This window comes from Hemiscyllium ocellatum, chromosome 2, assembly GCF_020745735.1.
Source record: "Hemiscyllium ocellatum isolate sHemOce1 chromosome 2, sHemOce1.pat.X.cur, whole genome shotgun sequence".
Lineage (NCBI taxonomy): Eukaryota > Metazoa > Chordata > Chondrichthyes > Orectolobiformes > Hemiscylliidae > Hemiscyllium > Hemiscyllium ocellatum.
Window position 1 is genome coordinate 118531181 of NC_083402.1, and position 21686 is coordinate 118552866.

General features: G+C 37.5%; 1 protein-coding gene across 1 annotated transcript in view; it reads right to left on the reverse strand.

The window, feature by feature from the left end:
- Nucleotides 1-850: 850 nt before the first annotated feature.
- Nucleotides 851-21686, reverse strand: part of ugcg (UDP-glucose ceramide glucosyltransferase) — a 40621-nt gene continuing 19785 nt past the window's right edge. Inside the window, exons 2-9 of the mRNA XM_060839339.1 lie at nucleotides 19927-20068; nucleotides 18098-18200; nucleotides 15615-15716; nucleotides 14805-14917; nucleotides 11536-11714; nucleotides 10310-10396; nucleotides 6788-6977; nucleotides 851-3858 (exon numbers count right to left, since the gene is read on the reverse strand). Coding sequence (XP_060695322.1) covers nucleotides 3688-3858; nucleotides 6788-6977; nucleotides 10310-10396; nucleotides 11536-11714; nucleotides 14805-14917; nucleotides 15615-15716; nucleotides 18098-18200; nucleotides 19927-20068 — 1087 coding nt within the window. The 3' untranslated portion in view covers nucleotides 851-3687. The remainder of the gene's footprint in view (nucleotides 3859-6787; nucleotides 6978-10309; nucleotides 10397-11535; nucleotides 11715-14804; nucleotides 14918-15614; nucleotides 15717-18097; nucleotides 18201-19926; nucleotides 20069-21686) is intronic.

Genomic DNA, 21686 nt, shown 5'->3' on the forward strand with positions numbered 1-21686 from the left:
GACATTAGTCATTAATACACTTCATGGGACGCATAGATACAAATGGCTATGCATCAAAAAAAATTACATCATTGGCTATGAAGTAGCCTGGAAAAACTGGACAACATTCTGTTGAATAAATAGAATTTGGAAAAAAAAGCCTTTATGTCTGAGCACAGTACCATAACCTCCACTTGGGTATGGTAAAGTGGTGTGTCCAAATACATCAGCCAGGATGGGGATTGAACACTATGCTGTTGGCACTAATTAAGTCAGTCTGGAGGTAAGCTACCTTTTTACCAACGCAGTGATTTCAGAGGGCTGGAGGGGTAAAATAGATTGTTTCAGGTGAAACACAGCAGACAAGGTCAGCACATTTTTTTCTCCAAGGTCATTAGTGAACCAAAGCTGAAAATGTGTTGCTGGTTAAAGCACAGCAGGTCAGGCAGCATCCAAGGAACAGGAAATTCGACTTTCGGGCCAGAGCCCTTCATCAGGCTCTGGCCCGAAACGTCGAATTTCCTGTCCTTGGATGCTGCCTGACCTGCTGTACTTTAACCAGCAACACATTTTCAGCTCTGATCTCCAGCATCTGCAGATCTCACTTTTTACTCATTAGTGAACCAGACCAGTTAAGACAAGCCAGTAATTTCATGGCTACCATTACTGAAATTAGCACTTTAAAAATTCTGATTGATTTAACCAAACTGAATGAAATTCCTCAGCTGCTGTGATAAGATTTGAACAAATATCTCTAGAGCATTCACCCAGGTCTCTGGATAATATCCTTCCCAAAAATATTTTTACCAAGCCATCTAAGAATTTTATGATGTCATCCCAACAAAAAGGCACAAAACAGTTTGTCACCACTTGATTTTTTTTTAATAACAATTAAAACATTAATGCCATACTTTATATTCTTATACCACTTCATAAAGATACGTGACAAATAACTAATACAAAAACTATTCACGTTACAACTACATTCAAATCTGTTTTATTCAGTAAAAAGTTGAATGTACAATTGACATCTCTGTATATATAGTCTTCTGAAGCAAAATTTCACGGTTTAAGCATTTAGTGGCAGAGTCTGGAACACAACACAAAGTTGGTAATTAAATAAAGCACGTTTTCATTTCAGTGCCTACCTATGTGCATGGCAAGGTCAGTGTCACTTAGCAGTCTCAGATTTAAACCAACATGGACAAAGCTGATACATTCCATATGATTGTAGTCATCACGTATATATCCCAAAACATACAATCAACATTAAGGCTCATTTTTAACACCAAAGCCCACAGAGAGGCACAGTCACTGAGATCTGTTTAGTACTGGGTTGTTTTGACAACTGAAGATACAACAGTGGAATTTTGCAATAGGCAAGTGGATCCCTGAATAAATCTGTACACTATAATTGGTGCTGAGTTATGTGTGCTTTGTACCTGCAATTGATAAAAGTACATAAATGGCTCAATAAAGTATGAAAATCATGAGATCATGCTTTGGTGCCACTTCATTTTCAGCTGTTCCATGCATTGTTCTGTAACTTTGTAAAAATGATTCATTATCAACCACTTTCAATTTTTTTTTTAAACTTCACAGCTGAAATGTCACGGAAAACAACCAGCATTGCATCAGGCTGCAAGTAGAATTCTCATTTCAGTACTGGTCAAACTAATGAAAATTCATAAAACAAAAATGAGTTATAAAAAAATCACAAATAACACACAATGGTTAACAGCAAAGCTCAAATGACAAGCTGAAAATTGGTGGATCACAACTAGACAGTTCTTGAAAACACAGGACTTCCTCAGGATTCACCTGATTCATGCCAATGATGGAAGATTATGCAAACAAAATGTTATGCCTGAGCGGTGCAAAGATTACACAGGATAACCCCTCAAACCAGTTAAATGATATCATAAGGGTAGAATGTCAAAATAAACAAGGAAAGGGCAGTGGCTCAATCAGTAGAGTAAATGAACAACAGATATTTTCCAATTTCAATCCCAATATTCAGTGAATGGCCAGCAAACTTGTGACGGAATCAATGAATTTAGAACAATTTACAAAAAAAAATGGCAATATTATAAGCCAAGATTTGCCTGGTGACAAGATGAATCAGATTATCTGAGCTTAAAGTGCATTAGTTGCCATCATGCAATTTCAAATAAATTCATTATTGCTTACATTATGGATTTGACTGTCCAGCAGTGATTTCAGAAAATCAACTTTTCTTTAAAAAAAAGAACATGTTTAAAGTCTAGGTGCTAGTGTTATTCAGAATGCAAACATTTCACAGTCGCAGTCTATGAAATATACATGGCATTTCTACATGGCCACAAATTTAAAAAAATACAAATGCTGCACAAAGTTCAGGGCACAAAATTCTCTTACAGTCCAATCTGAAGACCCAGGCATACAAAGAGCACTTTCCATCCCATTTTAACAGATCTAGTTCACCACTGCAATTTGTTATAAATTGTGACTAATGAGCTCACTAAGTCCAGCACTTTGAATACAAACATTAACACGAAGCCTGGGCAAAGTAGAAATTCAACTGCATGCACCACGTTTCTGCAAAATTATTGCATTTCCACATGGATACCAAACTAGCTTTAATTAATGAAGACCAGATCAAGATTGTAATATCGAAACATGAACCATCAACAGATTCAGTTTGGCAGTTTCTGAATTAGTCGCTGCGATCGCAATAACCTCACACATGTCCTCCTACCTATTAGACATTATTCAGTAATGCTGAAGGACATATTAATATTTACAAGCTGTTGAACTTCACACCCTTATTTCCAAAATACTGAAAGTTATAATCTGAGGATGACTAATAATAACAAAAAACAGAAAATCCTGAAAACTCTCAGCAGGTCAGGCAGCCTTTGTGCAGAGAAACAAGTTACAGGTTGAGAACCTTCCCCATCAGACTTCAAGTGAAAAATCATCAACCTGAAATGGTAACTGCCCCTCTTCATACTTGCCACGTAACTAACTGAGATTTTCCAGCATCATCTTTTTCAGTTTCCCAGCATCCACAGTAATTTGCTTTTGTAAGAGGATGTGCAATTTCATTTGGTCTTGAAACGCATGAAGTAACATCCACTTAGCAGCTTTGATCCTCTCTTTAAAAAGCTACTTAGCTGTTCAAAACAACCAAAAAATAAAACTATATGCTATTACACATGCAGTGATTAATACTAAAGTTGTTCCAGAAGGTTGCAGATAATAAAACTACTTTTGGTCATTGCCATGAGGCCAAACATTGTTTGTCTGTCACCCCTTCTCTTGAAAGATCTTTTTACATTGTTTGCAATGGAATAACAATTATCCAACAGGTGTTTTCATGCCTTTTGTAAGCAGTACTGTTGAATTGCCAAACACAATACCTCAAACATAATGTTTAAAGCAACAATATTCTTGTATCTGGTTTTAAAACTAACAGGTTAAAATATATTTAAAAAATAAAATTCTAACCTACTCCTTTGCATAGAGAGATAGAAAAACATGCTTTTTGGCCTCATTTTTTTTCCCATTTTCTGCAAGCTTTTAAATTTCAGCTGCAAGTGCCAGGCAAATAATTTAACTCAATACAAGGACACACAAATAAAAACTATGGAAGATAGAACAATTTAAAAGTCTTTGTACAAACATCATACATAATACTTTTCTTAATTTAGAGCCTGGATTGAGTGTTCATACATCAATGATTTCTTCAGCTGTGCCACCACAACGCAGTCTGTAACGTCCTGTCCGCCACCTTATAGTGGGATCCCAGAGGGCAGACAAGAATATGTATATTGTCATGGATTCTCTGATAAACCAAGCTACTGCATAATCAAGTTTCGAGAAACATAGAGGACCACCCTGAATTGGAAATGGAGTGTGGGTGAGGGGAGAAGGCAAAAAGAGAAACAAATTATTGTTCAATTCATATGCCACAGATTATTTCAGCAATGTTGTTGATTATATTAACAGACTAATTTAAACAATAGAAATTGAGGCAAACTGCAAAGTTAAAAAGAGTATTACTGCTTAAATTGACAGGAAAACAAAATGCACAGATCACTTAGCTTGTTTTATTTTTCTAAGAGAAGAACTTTATGACTGACAGGTCTAAGAAGGAACGGTGCTTCTTAGACACCAACCTCAGATGCTTGCCAACATATAGCCTTCAGTAAAATCACAAAACAGATGATGTGGCTATTTATCGCATATTTATTTTTAGAAGCACTTGGACGTCAAAAAAATACTATGTAAAACCAAGTTAAAGTGTCTAATCGGCAAAAGCACAGACCTTGCAATAAGTTGGTAAAGAATTTAGATCCTGGACCTTTATAAAATTTTGCTCGGTAACACAGTCATTCCAGGCTACCTGAATAAATTGGAGATCAATTCCAAGATCCAATGATTGACGATGCAATTAACAAGCAAAGTGTATGAGAGACAGTGAGGAAGTGATCGGCAAAGCTGGTTTTTGTGCAGCAAGTTGGCATGTGAAAAAAAAATTCCTTATGCTTTTGGAACGAAGCCATTTCCTTGCTGAAAGATTTTATCACAAGGTCTGATTTCTGAATTGGCTCCAGAATAAGACTTCTGAACTGATTCAAAAATTTTATTGCACTTTTTGTTATTAGTTTCATAAAGGTTGCAAATTTCTGATCTTTACAAGGAAAATTACATCACCGATGGGTGCTATTAATGGAAATAAGTGTTGAAATTACTTCTCTATGATAGGAACACGGGAAATAGGAGGAGGCCATTCAGCCTCCTTATACCTACTCCACTATTGAACCAGATCATGACTGATCTTATACCACATTTTTTGACACTATTCCTATGTCCCTAGATGTCTTTAAATTCTAGGGATCTAACTATCTCTGTCACATACTCAATAATCAATACATCACAGCCTTCTGGGGTAGAAATTTCCAAAGATTCACCAATCTCTGAAGGACTTCTTATCTACAACACCCTGAGAGAACATCCTCAGTACAGATACCCTGTCAAATTCTGCGAAAACTTTGCACGTTTAAATGAAATAAATTCTCAACTTTTTAATGCTACAGAATACTGAGCCTCCTCCAGCTCTGCTCTCAAGAAAATCACACTAGACCAGGAACTGTCTGGTGAACCTTTGCTGCATTCCCTGTAAGACAAGTATGTCCCTCTTAGATAAGATGGCCAAAAGAGTAATGCAGGCGTACTCTCAAAGCTGTATATAATTGCAGCAAGACCTCATCAATCAAATCCTCATAATAAAAGGTGAACATACCATTCATCTTCCTAATTGTTTCCTGCACCTGCATATTAACTTTCAGTGACTCATGAACAAGGAGTCTCTTTGGGCATTGGCACTTCTGATCTCTCACCATTTAAGAAAAAAATCTACATATCAGTTTTTCTTATCAAAGTGAATAATTTCTCTTTATATTCCATCTAGGGATTTAGGAATATTCTTGCGCACTCAGACCTTCAAACCGCTTCAAAGCCCATTGCATTCTTTTCACAAGCAACATACCCACTTAGTTTGTGTCATCAACTAAAGAATTGGCCACTGGAAACAATTAGAAATTGACCAAAAAAAACAGACCTGAAGCTCTAACTCTGCTTTCTCTGCTCAGATATTGGCAAACCAGCTGAGTTTTTCCAGCAATTTCTCGGTTTTTGCAATCTTTTCATTTGGTCCCTACGTCCAAATCATTGATTCAGTTTGCCCTATCGGTACCCACCTCAGACACAGCTTGAGAACCTGACAATGATCCATTTATTCAAATTGTTTTTTTTGGTGAGGCAATACTCAATCCATGTGATCCATATTTGTTGGCTAACATACTGTGTGGGACTTTATCGAAAGACTCTTAAAATCCAAATACACTACATATCCATTGTTAGTTTTTTTTTGATAAACTCAAAAGTTTTTCCAAGATGATTTCCCTATTACTATCTTTGAAGCATGCAGTTATCAGACCCTTTATAATAGTTTCTAGCATCACTCATTTAGGATCCTTCAAAGCAACCTCTAAACCCTCAACTTCCAGCAGTTAGAACAGGATGGCTGCATCCCCACCTGTAGGTGCCACTCTGAGCCATTTAGCATCCTGACCTGAACAACAGCATTGCTCCTTCACCATCACTAGATCAAAATCTTGGAACTTTCTTCCAAACAAGTATTTTGGGTGTACCAACCCTTCCAAGAGATGCAGTAATTCAAGACACTGGACTCACCATCATCTTCTCTGGAACCACTAGGGATGAGTAATAAATGTTGGCCTAGCCACTTAACTAATATTTATTTTAAGAGTTCTTCCTACTTCTGAAGTCAAGTAAAAAACGTACAGTTCTGTTTTCTCTCTCTATTTTTCTTAAATAGGTGTCATATTTACAATGTTTCAATCTGCAGTAAGATTAACACTGATACATCCACTATCTCTACAGTCACCTCTTTTAACACTAGGATGTAGATCAGGGAAATGGAATTTACCAACTTTAAGTTCCATTAATTTCTTCAAAACTTTACTAATAGTATTTTTTTTCAGTTTCTCATTATTGCTAATCTTTTGGTTTTCGATTCTCAGGGTTTATTTGTATTTTTAACTAAGTTAAAAAAAAAGTTTGTAAGACATCAGATTAGTCTCCTGATAAGAGCATGCGAAGGCAGAGCTCCCAGTATAAAGAAAGCAAATACATAGTTAAACAAACAGCTTGAAACAATTGTAATTAACTTACATGCTTGAAATACTACACTAGGTTTTGCACAACTGATTTAGTCAATATGAATCAGCTAATCACATACCTGGACTCCTCTGAGCTGGATATAATCAGATATAAACCATGCCAAGCAGTGACACATAAAAAATACCATAATGTCCCATTTGAAGACATGATGAGCAGCCCATCCAATTATCAAACTTGCAACAAAGCACTCAGAGATTGGTTCACATATAATTGTAGCAGGCAGCATGTTGATACGCAATTTTGACCACCTTAGTTTAAAGAAAAAGGAAAAAAAAGACATTAATGACATTTAAAACAATTCACTCAACTTGGGTACAATTCAACTTAATAGAACTTAGTGGATGCAATTTTAAAATCATAGTCAAAAATTTGAGGTTTGCTGATCAGTGCAGTACCAACTGTTGAAGGATTGTTGAATGAGACATTAAACCAAGGTCCTTTCTGTCAACTAAAGTGGTCAATTACAGGAACATTGCATCTAATGGTCTGACCAACATTGATCCATTAACCGACATGACTGTAAGGTGATAAGGTCATTGTTACATTGTTGTTTGTGGGATCTTGCTACATGAAAATTAGACACTGTGTTTTGTATCTTACAATAGTGATTATACTTCAAAAGTATTGCATTGGCTATAAAGGGTATTGCAGTGTGTCAAGTTTGTGAAGGACCCTATATAACTGCACATATTTCTTATGTTGCTGATCAACTGAAAGCTTTCATGGTGCTAAAGTAACTGCATAATCTTTCTCCTCTGTAAAGGAAACAGATTCATATAATATTGAAAATGAAAACTTCCATATCCCAACAATGACAAGATAGGTTCAGGCACAGACCAAATGAATTTAAATGACAATTGTAATTTGAAATCATATCAATTAATTTATGTCCACCAATTCTAACTTAACACTACTTAAAAATACCACAGTACTTGAGTAGCACTAAAACTGATCAAATTCAATTCATAAGCAACTTGAATCTATTGTGGGAGCCTTGAAGAGAAGTGGAATTATTCAACTTTTGCAATTCTGCTAAATAATTACCAGCTACTATACTCTGGATAAATCTCTCAAAATAGATTTGCTATTTTGTCAACCAGTATAAATCCAATTCAACCATCAGAAAGACTGCTTACTTCTGTGCTTACTCAAAACCACTTCCCCTTCCATACCCATTTGGCCCATCTAAGACCAATGTTGCTTCTTGAATTATTCAGCTTCATCTACTCCTCCCTCCTTTCTCATGTTGATCCAAACCACTCTCCAGGTACTTTCTAATTAATCATCTTTTCAGAGATGATATTTCACCCCTCTGGAGCCCTCCCAAGCCTCACTCCAAGTTAAATGTGACCCAGCTATGACTGTATAAAGCCCACTCCCACTAATCAACCGATTATTCATTTTCTTCCTCAAATCAAACTGATCAATTTCATAAATAATTAACTCCCTGATACTGACATTCTCCTTTGATCAGGTTTCTCAGAAAACTACTGTCAACCCTCTTCTCCAGCAAATGGGTGCCCACATTCTCCAACCGACCTTTTTCACTGACATTATTGGAATATGTCAACTCTCAAATTTATGTCATTCGTCAAGTACATACTTCAATCAGGTTTCCAAGCAGTGACAGCACCAGCCAAACTCAAATACTATCCTCCATAAAGTACAACCCCTCCCTAATTCTAGGAATCTCTCCATATCTGATATGATTGACCACACCATCTTCCCCAAAACTCAGTGGGATTCCAATCATTTTGCTCCTCCACGTCTATCCAATCAAGATCACAGTATTGAGGCATCTATTGTCTGAATCAACAATCTACCCAAGGCATTCCCTCCCTCTTCACTTGGTACATCAAGAACATGGGATCAGCTTCTACATTCCCAGTGAAGACATCCAGTTACTCCACTACCATCTCTCAACCTATCCATTACATCTGAGTTTCCAGATTCCTTTCTGAATAGTCAGTAGTGGATGAGCTGCAACTGCATTCAATTAGCCACCTGGAAGGCTGAAGTAATCACCTTTATTTACATTCTTGATGCCCAATCCTATCTAGAATCACAGAATCCTTAGTGATTGAAACAGGCCCTTTGGCCCAACAAGTCCACAAACCTTTTGGATTGTGGGAGGAAACCGGAGCACCTGGAGGAAACCCACGCAGACGCAAGGAGAATGTGCAAACTGCACACAGTTGCCCGAAGCTGGAATTGAACCCAGGACCCTGGCACTGTGAGACAGTAGTGCTAACCACTGAGCCACTGTGCCACCTGATCTTGAACAATGCCCATCTGTACACTTGCACTATTTATTGCTGACCCCCACAACTGCTCTTTTACTGCCAATACTTCTCTAGGCTCTCCTGGCCAGATCCCATTCTTTGCCTAAAAAACTGCAAAACAACTTATCTAAAACTCTAAAATAAAACAAAGGACTACACATACAAGAAATCTGAAAACAAACAAAAAATAGAAATTCCTGGAATGTTCTGAAGTGTCACTGACTTGAAATGTTAACTATGTTTTCTCTCCACAGATGCTGATAGAACTGCTGAGTTTCACAAACTTTCTGTTTGTGTTTACACAAAACTTAAGTGTCAGTCGCCGAACTCTCATCTATGCTCGTCAACCTGCATTATTTCGCAGAAATTCTCAGCCCCCAGTTTAAATGCTTTCAAAGCAAGCATTATTAAATTGGAGAGTGCGCAGAAAAGATTTACAAGGATGATACTGGGATGGGAAGGTTTGAGTTATAAGGAAAGGCTGGATTGTTCATTAAAGCTTAGAAGTTTGAGGGGTGACCTTATAGGGATTTATAAATTCATGTGGGACATAGATAAGGTGAATAGCAAATGGTCTTTTCCCTAGGGTAATGGGGTTTAAAACTAGATAGCATAATTTAAGGTGAGAGGAGTAAGATTTAAAAAGGGAACTATGAGGCAACTTTTTTCACATAGAAGGTAGTTTGCACGTGGATTGAACAGCCAGAGGAAGTGGTAGGAGGAGGTATGGTTACTATGTTTAAAATACATTTATACAGGTGTAAGAATAGGAAAAGGTTAGAAGGATATGGGCCAAATCAAAGGAAATGGGACTAGTTTAGTTTGGGAAACCTGGTTAGCATGGATGAGTTAGTCCAAAGGATCGGTTTCTATGGTCAATGACTAATATCTTGGTCACTTCACTTATAACCTTACAAGTCTCCAAAAGTTCTATGTGACCTCTTACTCTGACCCTTTTGCATTTTCCCCTTCTTAGAACCACTCTTGAACAGATGTACCTCCAACCCTCTTTGTCCCAAACCCTAGAATCCCCTTCCTGGGCTTTCCTCCTGTCCTTCAAGAACCATTATTTTGACAAAGCTTCTATTCACACCTCTTCATCTATGTTAACTTTTGTTTGATTACATTTTTGCAAGTGACACTTGAGTTTTGTGTTAACAATGATGCATAAATGCAAGTTCCTTTTTTATATAGTAACTGTACAAAAGTGGAAGAGCAGTGCTGATGCAAGTCAAAATTATTTGAGATCAATTAAAATGCAGAATTGCCTAGACGTTAAGCACTTACAAATGCCTCACCTGATCATTCGTGACTGGAACAGGGAAATAGAATAACTGCCGGAATTTTGCATTGCTACTTGACTTGCCATAGCAAATTTCCATCCCCTAAAAGTGAAGTCAACATAATTAAACAAGATGACACCGTTAAAATAAAAGAAATTTTGAATAAATTAATACCAGTTCAACTGCTTATTATTGCATCCAAATGTGCTGCAATTAAAAAACATGGTGTGCCAAAATTATCAAGGTACTGGCTTCTGTAAAGATAGTCTACTGTCAAGATGATCAAGGAATTAAGACAAATGTACAAATTCTTTTAGATTTCAATTGAGTGATAAGTTTCTCAGAAAACCATTGATCCTGAATAAGTACAGTGGGTACTGTCTTATTAAGTAGCACTGAGGAAGGATACATTGACCTCCACAGATTTGGAGGTGGTTATGATTTTGAGATGCAGAAGAATGTTTCCCTCATAAGTGGAAGTCTTGGACATAATGAGACACAATCTCAAGCTTGATGTGAAGGAATCTAGGAGAGAAGTCAAGTTGGTAGAAGTGTAGAACTCCCTTGCATAAATAACAGTGGATGCGAGCTAAAATTAACAATTTTAAATCCAAGATTGACAGGTTTTCAAGACAAGGGATATGGAGCCAAGGTGAGTAGGTGGAATAAGGAAACAGAGCAGGCATTGATTGGCATAATAGGATATCTGCATACACCTATTCCTAGTTCCTAGACAATCATTTGATTCACCAGATTCTTGCAGCCCCTGCCTTTTGATAACTTATTTTCTTTCAGAATGAAGGCCATACATTACCACAACAAACAAGTCCAACAGAGTCAAACTTGGGCTATTACAACAGAAAATAACCACGAAAAGATATTATTCTCTGGGCAATGTTGGAAGGTCAGTGCCAAGAGAGTACCACACTGTTGGATGGTCAGTGCCAAGGGAGCAGACATACTATTTTCTCAACAGAATCCTTGTTGGTATGGTGGATCATAGTTGAATGTGCAGCTCATCAGGAGAAAAAACAAAGTAGAATTTGTGCCATACTACACGGAGGCTTAATTCTTCAATTAGCCAACATGGTTCCCAAGAAAAAAAAAGATTCTTATAAACAAATTTAGAATAGAAAGTAATATGGGGTAGGTCCATTAAACACCAGAAATAGTTCTTAACTGAAGACTTTGAAGTTTTTGGAACTGGAGATTTGTGTACTCATGAAATTCCAAATACTCACCTGTCTGCGATTGCCTTGGACATAAAATAATCTTCAGCTATATACTGAGCAAAAGCAATAAGTCCTCCAGCTTGATCTAATACATCTTTTCTCATCAGACAGGACATTCCTGTTACACATTTGAAGCCAGTCACATTGGCTGATATATATGTTCTTGGATGTGATGTGCCAAAGTATACCTATGATGTAATGAAGTTGCACAAGTTTAGAAATATACTACTGCACTATAAATTCAGTCAAAGTCCCCAAAATTAGGTTAGCTTTCTTGAGTTTAAAAACAGTACCAACACCTTGCACTGCAACTGCACTTAGCTGATATAAGCTAATTCAAGAATGTATCTGCACTCAGTGATGAAAATTAAAAGTCAATACTTATTCCTTAATTAGTTTACAGTGAAATGCATAATAAAGATTTGCCATGATCAGCTTAGGAATTGTCATGCTCGTCAGGCTGAGACTAGCATGCAGTTCTGCTGACAACATAGCAAGTATGTGGTTGCATTAACCAAGGTGTAAAGGAGATTTATCAGGATGCTGGTAGGTCTGAGCTATAAGGAAGAGTGGATAGACTGGAATTGTTAACCTTGGAGTGAGAAGCAAAACCAGGGTGGATAGGAAGGCACTTTATTAGTATTGGGGGTCAATGTTAAGGGGGCATAAACTGAAGGTAAGAAGTCAAAGAGTAGAGGAGAATAGAGGAGAATTTTCCCACCCAGAGGCAAAAGTCATTACCTGAAAGGGTGGTTGAGTCAGAAACTCTTGTAACCTTTAGGCAGTATTTAGATATTCACCTATAATACCAAAATGGCTGGGCCTATGGCCAAAAGCTGGAAATGGAATTAGTGTAGTCAGATCTTTGACAACCAGTGTGGCGCAAAGGGTAGAATGGTCTCCTTTGTGCTCTAAATGTCTCTGAGTAAGGAACTGGCACAAATAGAATTCAGGTCAGATCAGAAAATAGGACAGACCTTGAGATCACATTACTGCAAACAAACCAACACTCAGCATAATTAACACAGTCATGTCTCTCATCATGAACTCCATGTACTGATCAGAAGTCTGAAATTATCTGTTGAATTTTTAGGTACAAGATATACAAGGGAAAACCTGTTTTATCATTATGAGCCCCTTAAGTTTCTGCCAATTACACAAAATATTTTTAATTATGTGTTAATGAAAGTACTTCGAATATGTTGGAAAAAGATGTTTCTTGTAATATATAAGTGTTCCAAAACCTGTGCATACTTGTGGTAAGTTAATAATTACAAAAAGAGAACAGGCACAGTTTGAAGGACACTGTAGCATACTTTGACAACACAAACTGATAGATTTCATCAAGGTCTATTGAATCGCTTCCCATTTAAAAGAGTAGCAAATTTCTAAAATAATTAAGACAAATTGGTATAATTTAAGTTTGTGCAAACGAGATAGCAGTTGTTCTGGTTGGTATTGCAGATGAATGTGAAAAGGCCAATCAGAACTGCTGGAACACTAAAATACTGCCTTTTTAAGAGTCAACTACATTTTACTTGGTCTAGTTAAAATATTTGGTTATGAAGGACATTTCAAAACAATTTGGATTTTTGAACAAGCTACAGATAATTAAAATTTAGTCACATACATTTTCTTCCTCAGCGCTGCATTTATACTGAAATTCGATGATTATGGCAACAGACAAAACTGTAACAAAGGTGATCTTATCCTATAGCATCATCAGGAAGGCCTTTGCTAGAGTCAGTTCAAAGACTCCATCTCCTGTACACCAAGTGTACTCAGATACATAGTTCCTTTTCAAACTTGCAGATCTACTTGGCAAGTGGTCTTCTCCAAACGGCAACTAAAAGGAAAGTGTAGGAACAGGGTACACATCTTTACCTTACTTTCCTAAAACTCAGGAAGGCATTTGATAACATTAGCACAGCAGGACTCTTAAAAGTTTTGATAAAATTGACTGCCTGCAAAGATTCCTTTGTCTTATCTATTTCTTCCGTGGAAGCATGCACTGCATTGCACAGTTTGATAGCTCCACTTCGAACAGTTTCAGAGTGAAGAATTAAGTGAAACAGAACAGCGTCCTAGCTCTCAGTCCACTTGGTTTCTTCATTCATTGTGTTGGCCTTTGCCTTCCTCGCAGATGTGGAAGGAATCAATTTGCTTATACAGTCAGCTCTACAATCTATCATGACTCAAATTAAGTTCTTTGTATTCATTAGAGAACTCCTCTCGCTAAAAAGACTTGCATACTATCCCTTCTATACCTGTAACTTGCCCTTCCTGATGACATGCATCATGAAAATATGATGGGATAAGGAATCATACCACCACTAGTGGTCACATTACAAAGCACCCTAATGAAATAATTAGAAAACCTACTATCTTAGGACCACAGTGACAGACAATCTGTTCCCCAACACAGAATTTGACACATGCCTATGGAAAGCAATAACTACTTTTGGCTGATTTGCAAAACCTGCATGCAATCAAGCTGACCCTTTAGACTAAGTTGATGGTTCTATTCTTCTCTTGAAATCACTAGTTGACAATAAAGGAATTAATTACATCTCCTGTGGGCTTGTCTGCTCTACCACAATAATCAGTGACTAAGCAACAAAAGATAATGGCAAAAGCAACAATCTACAAAGACATTTGGCAGCTTCACGTGGCATTTGTGGTAGAATTTGCAGCTCAAGGATTGGCTTCCTTGGTAATCAAAAATGGATTTATTTGAAACATGTCCGTCACAGAGGGAAGACTGCTGACTACTAAATGGTCAGTAAAAAAACATACACATTTTGGTTATTATGCAATAGTTCCACAATCAGGATGTGCATAATGAGGTAACAATTTTTGATATCAGATTTGCATACAAGGGAGGCAGGCATATAAAATTTGGGACTGAGAGACAGAAGCTGGATAGTCAAGCATTCATTGGGATTGAGGTCAATTGAGCAGAAAGTAGGGTTCTGACATAATAGATACAGATGAAAATGAAATTGTACCAAGATAGAGTGTTACAGGTTGCAAAGGAAATAATGAAATGGTTAGAAATGAAGCTTTAACGCCATTAAAATTGCTTAATTGGTGGTTCCCAAATACTACTATCATAAATGTATGCATTTACTTTATTCCACATAATCCTTTGGATTAGTGCAGTTGGATGATTTAAGCATATTAAGGCACTGGCTCTCTCTCCATTACATTCAAATTATTAATAAAACATAAGCTATTCGTTCATCAAACACAAATACTTCTTAGTAGTCCATTCTTACTTGTTCTAAAGTAGCAGCAAATCCCTGCCTGTCAGCAACATATGGTAATCCATGCACCAGGCCCACTTTCTCAGTCATCATGTTGGCCATGTCTGTCAGTGTGTCCGGTTTCACTGAACATTAGGAAAGTGAAAAAAGAGTTCCCAAAATTAATCTCTGCTTGGTTATTATTGTTAATACATTAGCAACAGTGTAGCTGTACATTTTAAAATTCTTTTCTTTTTAAAAATGAACTTCTTAAAGTAGTTATGGGTGGCATGGTGGCACAGTGGTTAGCACTGCTGCCTCACAGCGCCAGAGACCCAGGTTCAATTCCCACCTCGAGTGACTGTCTGTGTGGAGTTTGTACATTTTCCCCGTGTCTGCGTGGGTTTCCTCCAGGTGCTCCGGTTTCCTCCCAAAGATGTGCTAAATTACCCATAGTGTTAGGTGAAGAGGTAAATGGGTCTGGGTGGGTTGCTGTTCGGAGGGTCGGTGTGGACTTGTTAGGCCGAAGGGCCTGTTTCCACACTGTAAGCAATCTAATCTAATATTAAATTTGCTACATCCAAAATGCCCAAAATATTCAAGCCAACAGGGATGAACTCACCCAACCATGTTTAATGGCTTACTGAACTAGTAAATGCAGAAACCCCACAGATATATGGCATCAGCACAATTTTCAGTTTTTATTCTGTCTCCCTCTCTCAACTTAAAGTTAGCAAAAATTTAAAATGTGACTTGAAACATTTGACAATGATACTTTATGCATAAAGTTTTAAACAGTAATAAAGTAGGGAAATCTCACAGTTAATACAAAGTGCTGCTTACCCCGAATTCCACTGTCACAGATCCATACAAGTTCATATTTGGCTACTTCATAACCTGGCATCAAATTGTTTATCTTGGGATTAATGCCAACCTTTTTGCCACCTAGAAGTTACAACCATTTCTATTAATACTATTTTACAAATAATTTACCAGATACATACTTAACCATTAAAAACACTTCCATTAATTTGGTCTGGAAATACATCGCCTGCTGAGATTTGTACACAGGTTAACTAACTAGGAAATAAACAGAAACCAACTGCAGGGAAATTATTTATACCTATCTGAAAATATTTCAAAATAGGATGTGGCTGCATATTTCATTTTAATTATATTACAAATTGTCTGAAATCTGCTTTGGAAAATAACAGCATCGGAATGGAGTCTTTCTGTTAATGCATTCACAGCACATGGTTAAGAGTAAGACAAGCATATCTTCCACAATGTCATGTAGATTTTCTTTCTAAAAAGTTCAATTTTTATAGTTAAATTGGTTAAGCATTCACAACACAAACAGGCCATTCAGATTAATGATGGTATCGATGATCCCTATTCTTACCACTATTTACTTTATTTCACACTATCAACATATCCTTCTACTCACTTTTATATTCACGTATTCATCTAGTTTCCTCTTAAATGCAACTATGCTATTTATCTCAACTGCTCCACATGGTATGGAATTCCACAACCTCAAGTGTTTATTAATTAAATTTCTCCCACTAATTTAAGGGCCTAAAGAACAATAATGGAATCATCATCCTCGACCTAAGAAAGCACATGCAATGTGCTTCAATGACTACGCCCAGTGGCCATGACCTCAATAATCACTCAGCATTTTGAAAGACTGATTATGGCCCACACCAACTCCAGTCTCCCAGTCTGCTTCGATCCCCTGCAATTTGCCTACTGACGTAACAGGTCAGTATCTGGATGCCAAATCCCTGACCCTGCACTCATCCCTGGAATATCTGGGCAAGGACACGTACATCAGACTCCAGCTCATTGACTACAGCTCTACCTTCAACACGATTATCCCCTCTGACTGATCTCAAAACTCAGACCTTGGTTTTAGTCTGGCCTCTGCAACTGGATCCTCAACTTTCTGACCCATAGACTGCAATCAGTTAGAAGAGTTAACCGCACCTCATCCACAATAACAATCAACACTGGAGCACCCCCAAGAGGTGCCCTCAACCCCTTACTGTACTCTCTGTACACCCATGACTGTGTTGCCAAACGATCACCATTGCCAAGTTTACTACTATACCACGACACCACTATAGCAGGACAAATATCCAAAATGACGAGTCAAAATACAGAAGGGAGATAAAAGGGATTGGTGACATGGTGCAAAGAGAACAATTTCTCTCTCGACATTGGCAAAACTAAAGAACGGATCATTGACTTCAGAAAGAAAGGAGGAGTACAGGCTTCCAATGGACAGCGTCAAGTTGCTTGGAGTGACTATAACTGACAACCTTTCCTGGACTGGTCATGTACATGCAACAGTCAAGAGGCACAACGATGCTTTTTCTTCAAGCAGCTCAGGAAATTTGGCATGCCCAAAAGGAGTTTAAAAATGTGGTGCTGGAAAAACACAGCAAGCCAGGCAACATCCGAGGAGCAGGAGAATCGACGTTTCGGGCATAAGCCCTTCTTCGTAAGGACCCTCACCTACTTTTACAGATGCACCACTGAAAGCACACTGTCTGGGTACAGAACGGCCTGGAATGGCAATTGCTTTGCCCACTACCCTAAGAAACTACAAAAGTCATGAGCACAATCCAGACCATCACTGAAACCAACCTTCGCGGTTGGTTAATTGCTGTCGAGGAAAGGCTGCCAACATCAAAAGACCTCAGTAATGATCTCACCTTAGTAATGATCTTCTACAACCTCTTCCGTCGGGCAGGAGAACAGAGCCTGAGCACATGCACCAGCAGATTCAGGAACAGCTTCTTTTGGGTCGTGTACCGATCTTGCTAATGTTGATCTTACATAGCGCATGCCTTGTGCAATGTAATCTGTATGCCTCTAAGTCTTTTTGATTTGTATATCCTTGCTTAGTCTGATCTGCCTGTACTGCTCATAAACAAAGCTTTTCACTGTACTTTAGTACACGTGACAATAATTCAATTTATCAGACTCTAGGACTCTAAATGGCCACCGTTATTAGGTTAATTCAATCATGTTGATATCGAAATTAAAGTAGCATCACTGATGTGTAATATTGACCTCTACAATGGTGAACATAGCGGTATTATTAAACCTACCACACTAAAATGATTTTTAATTGATGTGAAGGGCATTCAAATTATTTAAAAACAAACACAAACCCAAGCATAAATTTTCCCATGATTAATTTTTGAAAAATTTAACTTGATGAGGTTTGAGGAATAGTGTCAAAGAATTTGTGCTCTCATTTAACTGTAAAGAAACACCAAATTCTGTCAATACAATTGCTTACCAAAATTGCTTACCAATAAATAATCTGGAATCCACATTTGGGTATTTTCCCAGCAATTTCTTACAGACATCGATTGCCGGATCATCATGGTCTTGTACGCAAAGGAGTATTTCAAACTGGCAGAGTGGGGATGGTGGAGAAAGGAAGGAAAGAGGTCATAAGCATTCAGTGCATAACAATGCAGGTAAAGTTGCATAGTTCAAAACATCCACAGGGCTGCTCTCTCAATACACAGATAGATGACTGGTGGGAGTTTAACCTGATTTGTCACTACATGTCAGACAAGAGGACAGAATGAGGGGCATGGCCTTAATGGCTCAGCTGGTGTGGGAGCTGGATCCACAATGTTGGCGACAATCTGCAACATCAAACCAGCCATCGAGCCAACTGAGCTAACCCATCGCAAGATCCAAACCGTGTAGTGGATCTCTCAAGCAGTCAAAACAGAATCACAGATAAACATTTCATCTCTAAAGGGATTCAATTCAGGTGTGAGACATAGAATGGTGAAAAAAGACAGAAGTAAACCTTAGAACAAAGTTCTGATCTGAAGTCAGGCAAAAGAGAAGCGTTTCTTCATAATTCAAGGGGTAGAAGGAAGGAAAGCTGGTGACATTACTCTTGTGAACTTTGAGAAGTCGGTTCAATACAGACCCTGCATAAGTGCTGAATGATCTGGATGACCTTGTAATTTCAATTATTAATTAAACATATGGCAAGGTTTAGACGTATATGGACCAAATGAAGGCAAACAAAACTTCATTTAGGAAACCTGATCAGCATGGACGAATTGGTCCAAGGGCCTGTTTCCATGCTGTGTGACTCGATATAATTTATGGAGCCAGGCTTCATCTTGAGATTTCTCTGGTACAATATACCATAACCAGGATAACAGTGAACAAAAAATTGTTAATGGCATTCATTCATATTAATAACTTGTTAATCAATCAACAGTGTTGAGAAAACTGCAGGGCGATAAGGTGCAGGGAAATGCTATGACGTGAGGGCAGATGAGGTGTCGACCACTGTTTCCAATTTAGAAACCCAAAATAAATTGGTCAAAGTTGCTGATAATATCAGAATAAGAAGTGGAATTAAAAGAGGCAGCTCAGAAATGAATTGGGATAAAACACTTACATAGGCAAATTCGTTGCTCGTCAATGCACACTGATATCTCAATCATAACCAGATGCAATGATTGACCTGCTCTATCATTACAGAATAGCAGACAAAATTCACAGAATGTTGAACTATACAGTCAAAATAGAGGCATAGTGGAAGTTATGATTAGACATTTAAATACTGTGAAAAGGATTACACATGAAATAATGTGCTCAGTTTTAATCAACATGGCTCAACAAGAATTCAAGGCAATGCAAATTGAGAAGGAACTTGTCGAAGTAAATAGTGGAGATTATGTCATTTTCAAAGGAAGCAGAAACAGATCTCATTCATACGTACAATGTGGCAAGTGATATACAAAACATAATTCTAGAAAATTGTTTTAAGATTTAGCTAAAGTTTAACCTGGTAGAAGAAAATTACAAGATTTACATTAAGAGGTTTTTGACATGCTGAATGGTAAACATAAATGAATTAATTGATACTGTAATAAATTTGGTAGTGGGTGTCTTCTTGGATGCACAATGATGGACTTAACGGTCTCCTCAAATGTAAAAATCTTGTGAATTGCAAGGACAGAAATAACATAATTGGTTTAATATAAAAAATGTTCCATTTGGTCACTTACCATTATGATAACATCAACACAATTAGAGAATGATTACAGCATCCTCTTGTTTATTAGCTAACAATAGAGCTATATGAAATGTTAATACGTACTTTTGGGTAATCAAGCTCAAAGAAAGTTTCCAAATTGTTTATGAGGTTTGGATCCACTCCTTTCAAGGGTTTAAGCAGGGACACACCAGGAAGCTTGCTATAAGGTTGTTTGTCTGTTGTCTTCTTGTTTAGTCGAATGCGCCTGAAAGATATAAAATCACAGTTACAATGATTTTATGCATTAAACATGATTTACACAGGTGCTGAATGAATAGGAATGAATCAAAATTGTGGAACACACTTCTATTCTGGATAACAGATAAACAGCTCAGTGAATACTGCTGCCTCTCTCAACATGTGAACTGTATTGCTAAATGTGTTGGTATAATTCCGTGCTGTGCAACATTACAACATCAGTAAAACAGTTATAGCTAATAACAAACCATCGGTCAATGAGGAATGCTAGTTCTCCAATTTATTTGAAAAATAGTACAATTTGCTCGTCTAAAAAACATATTCCAATAACCTTAATATTAATTCTAAACAAACTTAACAGTATTTTTTTCAAAACTTCCCATTTTCATCAAAGGATAGAATGGGAAATGAATACCAGTTTGAATTCAGGAGTAACAGGCAAAGCATCTCTGCTGTATCCTTCACAAAAAAACGGAATGAAAGTCTTTCAGAAATATGGAACAACATCGAAATTTACAGACTTCCAATATATAAAAGCATACTTGTGCAACACACATTATAAAAGGAAGCCAATTTTTTTGTTAAAAAATACATTAATTATCCATTTGAAGTAAATTAGCTTTTCATGAGTTAAGTTGCATAATATAAACAAATGTATCTTTGTCATTTGGGTATGTGCTCTCTCTAATATTCAGTGACAGCAATTAAGAAAAATACAGAACTGGAATATTTCTATGATGAAATCCCAATAAAGAATTATGCAGTTGTTGAATGCTTTCTAACTCTGTTAGAGAAACAAATAGCAATGAGGTAGAACACCAATATAACCTGAGCTCCCTGCATTAGGTAGTGGATAACCTTCAACAAACTTCAGTCATATCGTCATATAGCATGGATACTGACCCTTTGGCCGAACTGCATGCCAACCAGGTTTCCTAAACTGAATTAGTCCCATCTGACCACGTTTGGACCATATCCCTCTAAACTTTACCTATCAACATACTTGTCAAACATCTTTTTTTACATGTTGTAATTGTCCTCTATCACTTCCTGACAGCTTGTTTCATATACACACTCCACTACTCTGTTTGAGAAAGTTGTCCGTCAACCCCCCTTTAAATATTTTCCCTTCTCACCTTAAACCTATGCCCTCTAGTTTCACACTCCCAAACCTTGGGGAAAACCTTGGCTATTTACCTTACCCATGAACTTTGTGATTCCATAAGCGTCCATAAGGTTACCCCTCAACCTCCTATGCTGCATGAAAATGAAAGTCCTAGCCTATCCTTATAATTCAAACCTTCCATGCTCCACAACATCCTTGTACATTTTGCAACCTTTCCAGCTTAATAACATCCTTCCTATAGAAGGATAACTGGGATTCTATGCAGTACTCCAATTGTAACTCCAATGTCTCATACAATTGTAACATGACATCTCAACTCCTGCACTCGATGCTCTTATCAAGGCAAGCATGCCAAACATCTCACCATCTAGTCTATGTCTGATGCCCCTTTTAAAGGGGCTACGTATCTGTGCACCTAGGTTTCTCATCTTGACAATAAACTGTCAGGGCCTTCCCATTAAAGTCTTACCACTTGATTGTCACTTGGAGCTGAGAGAGG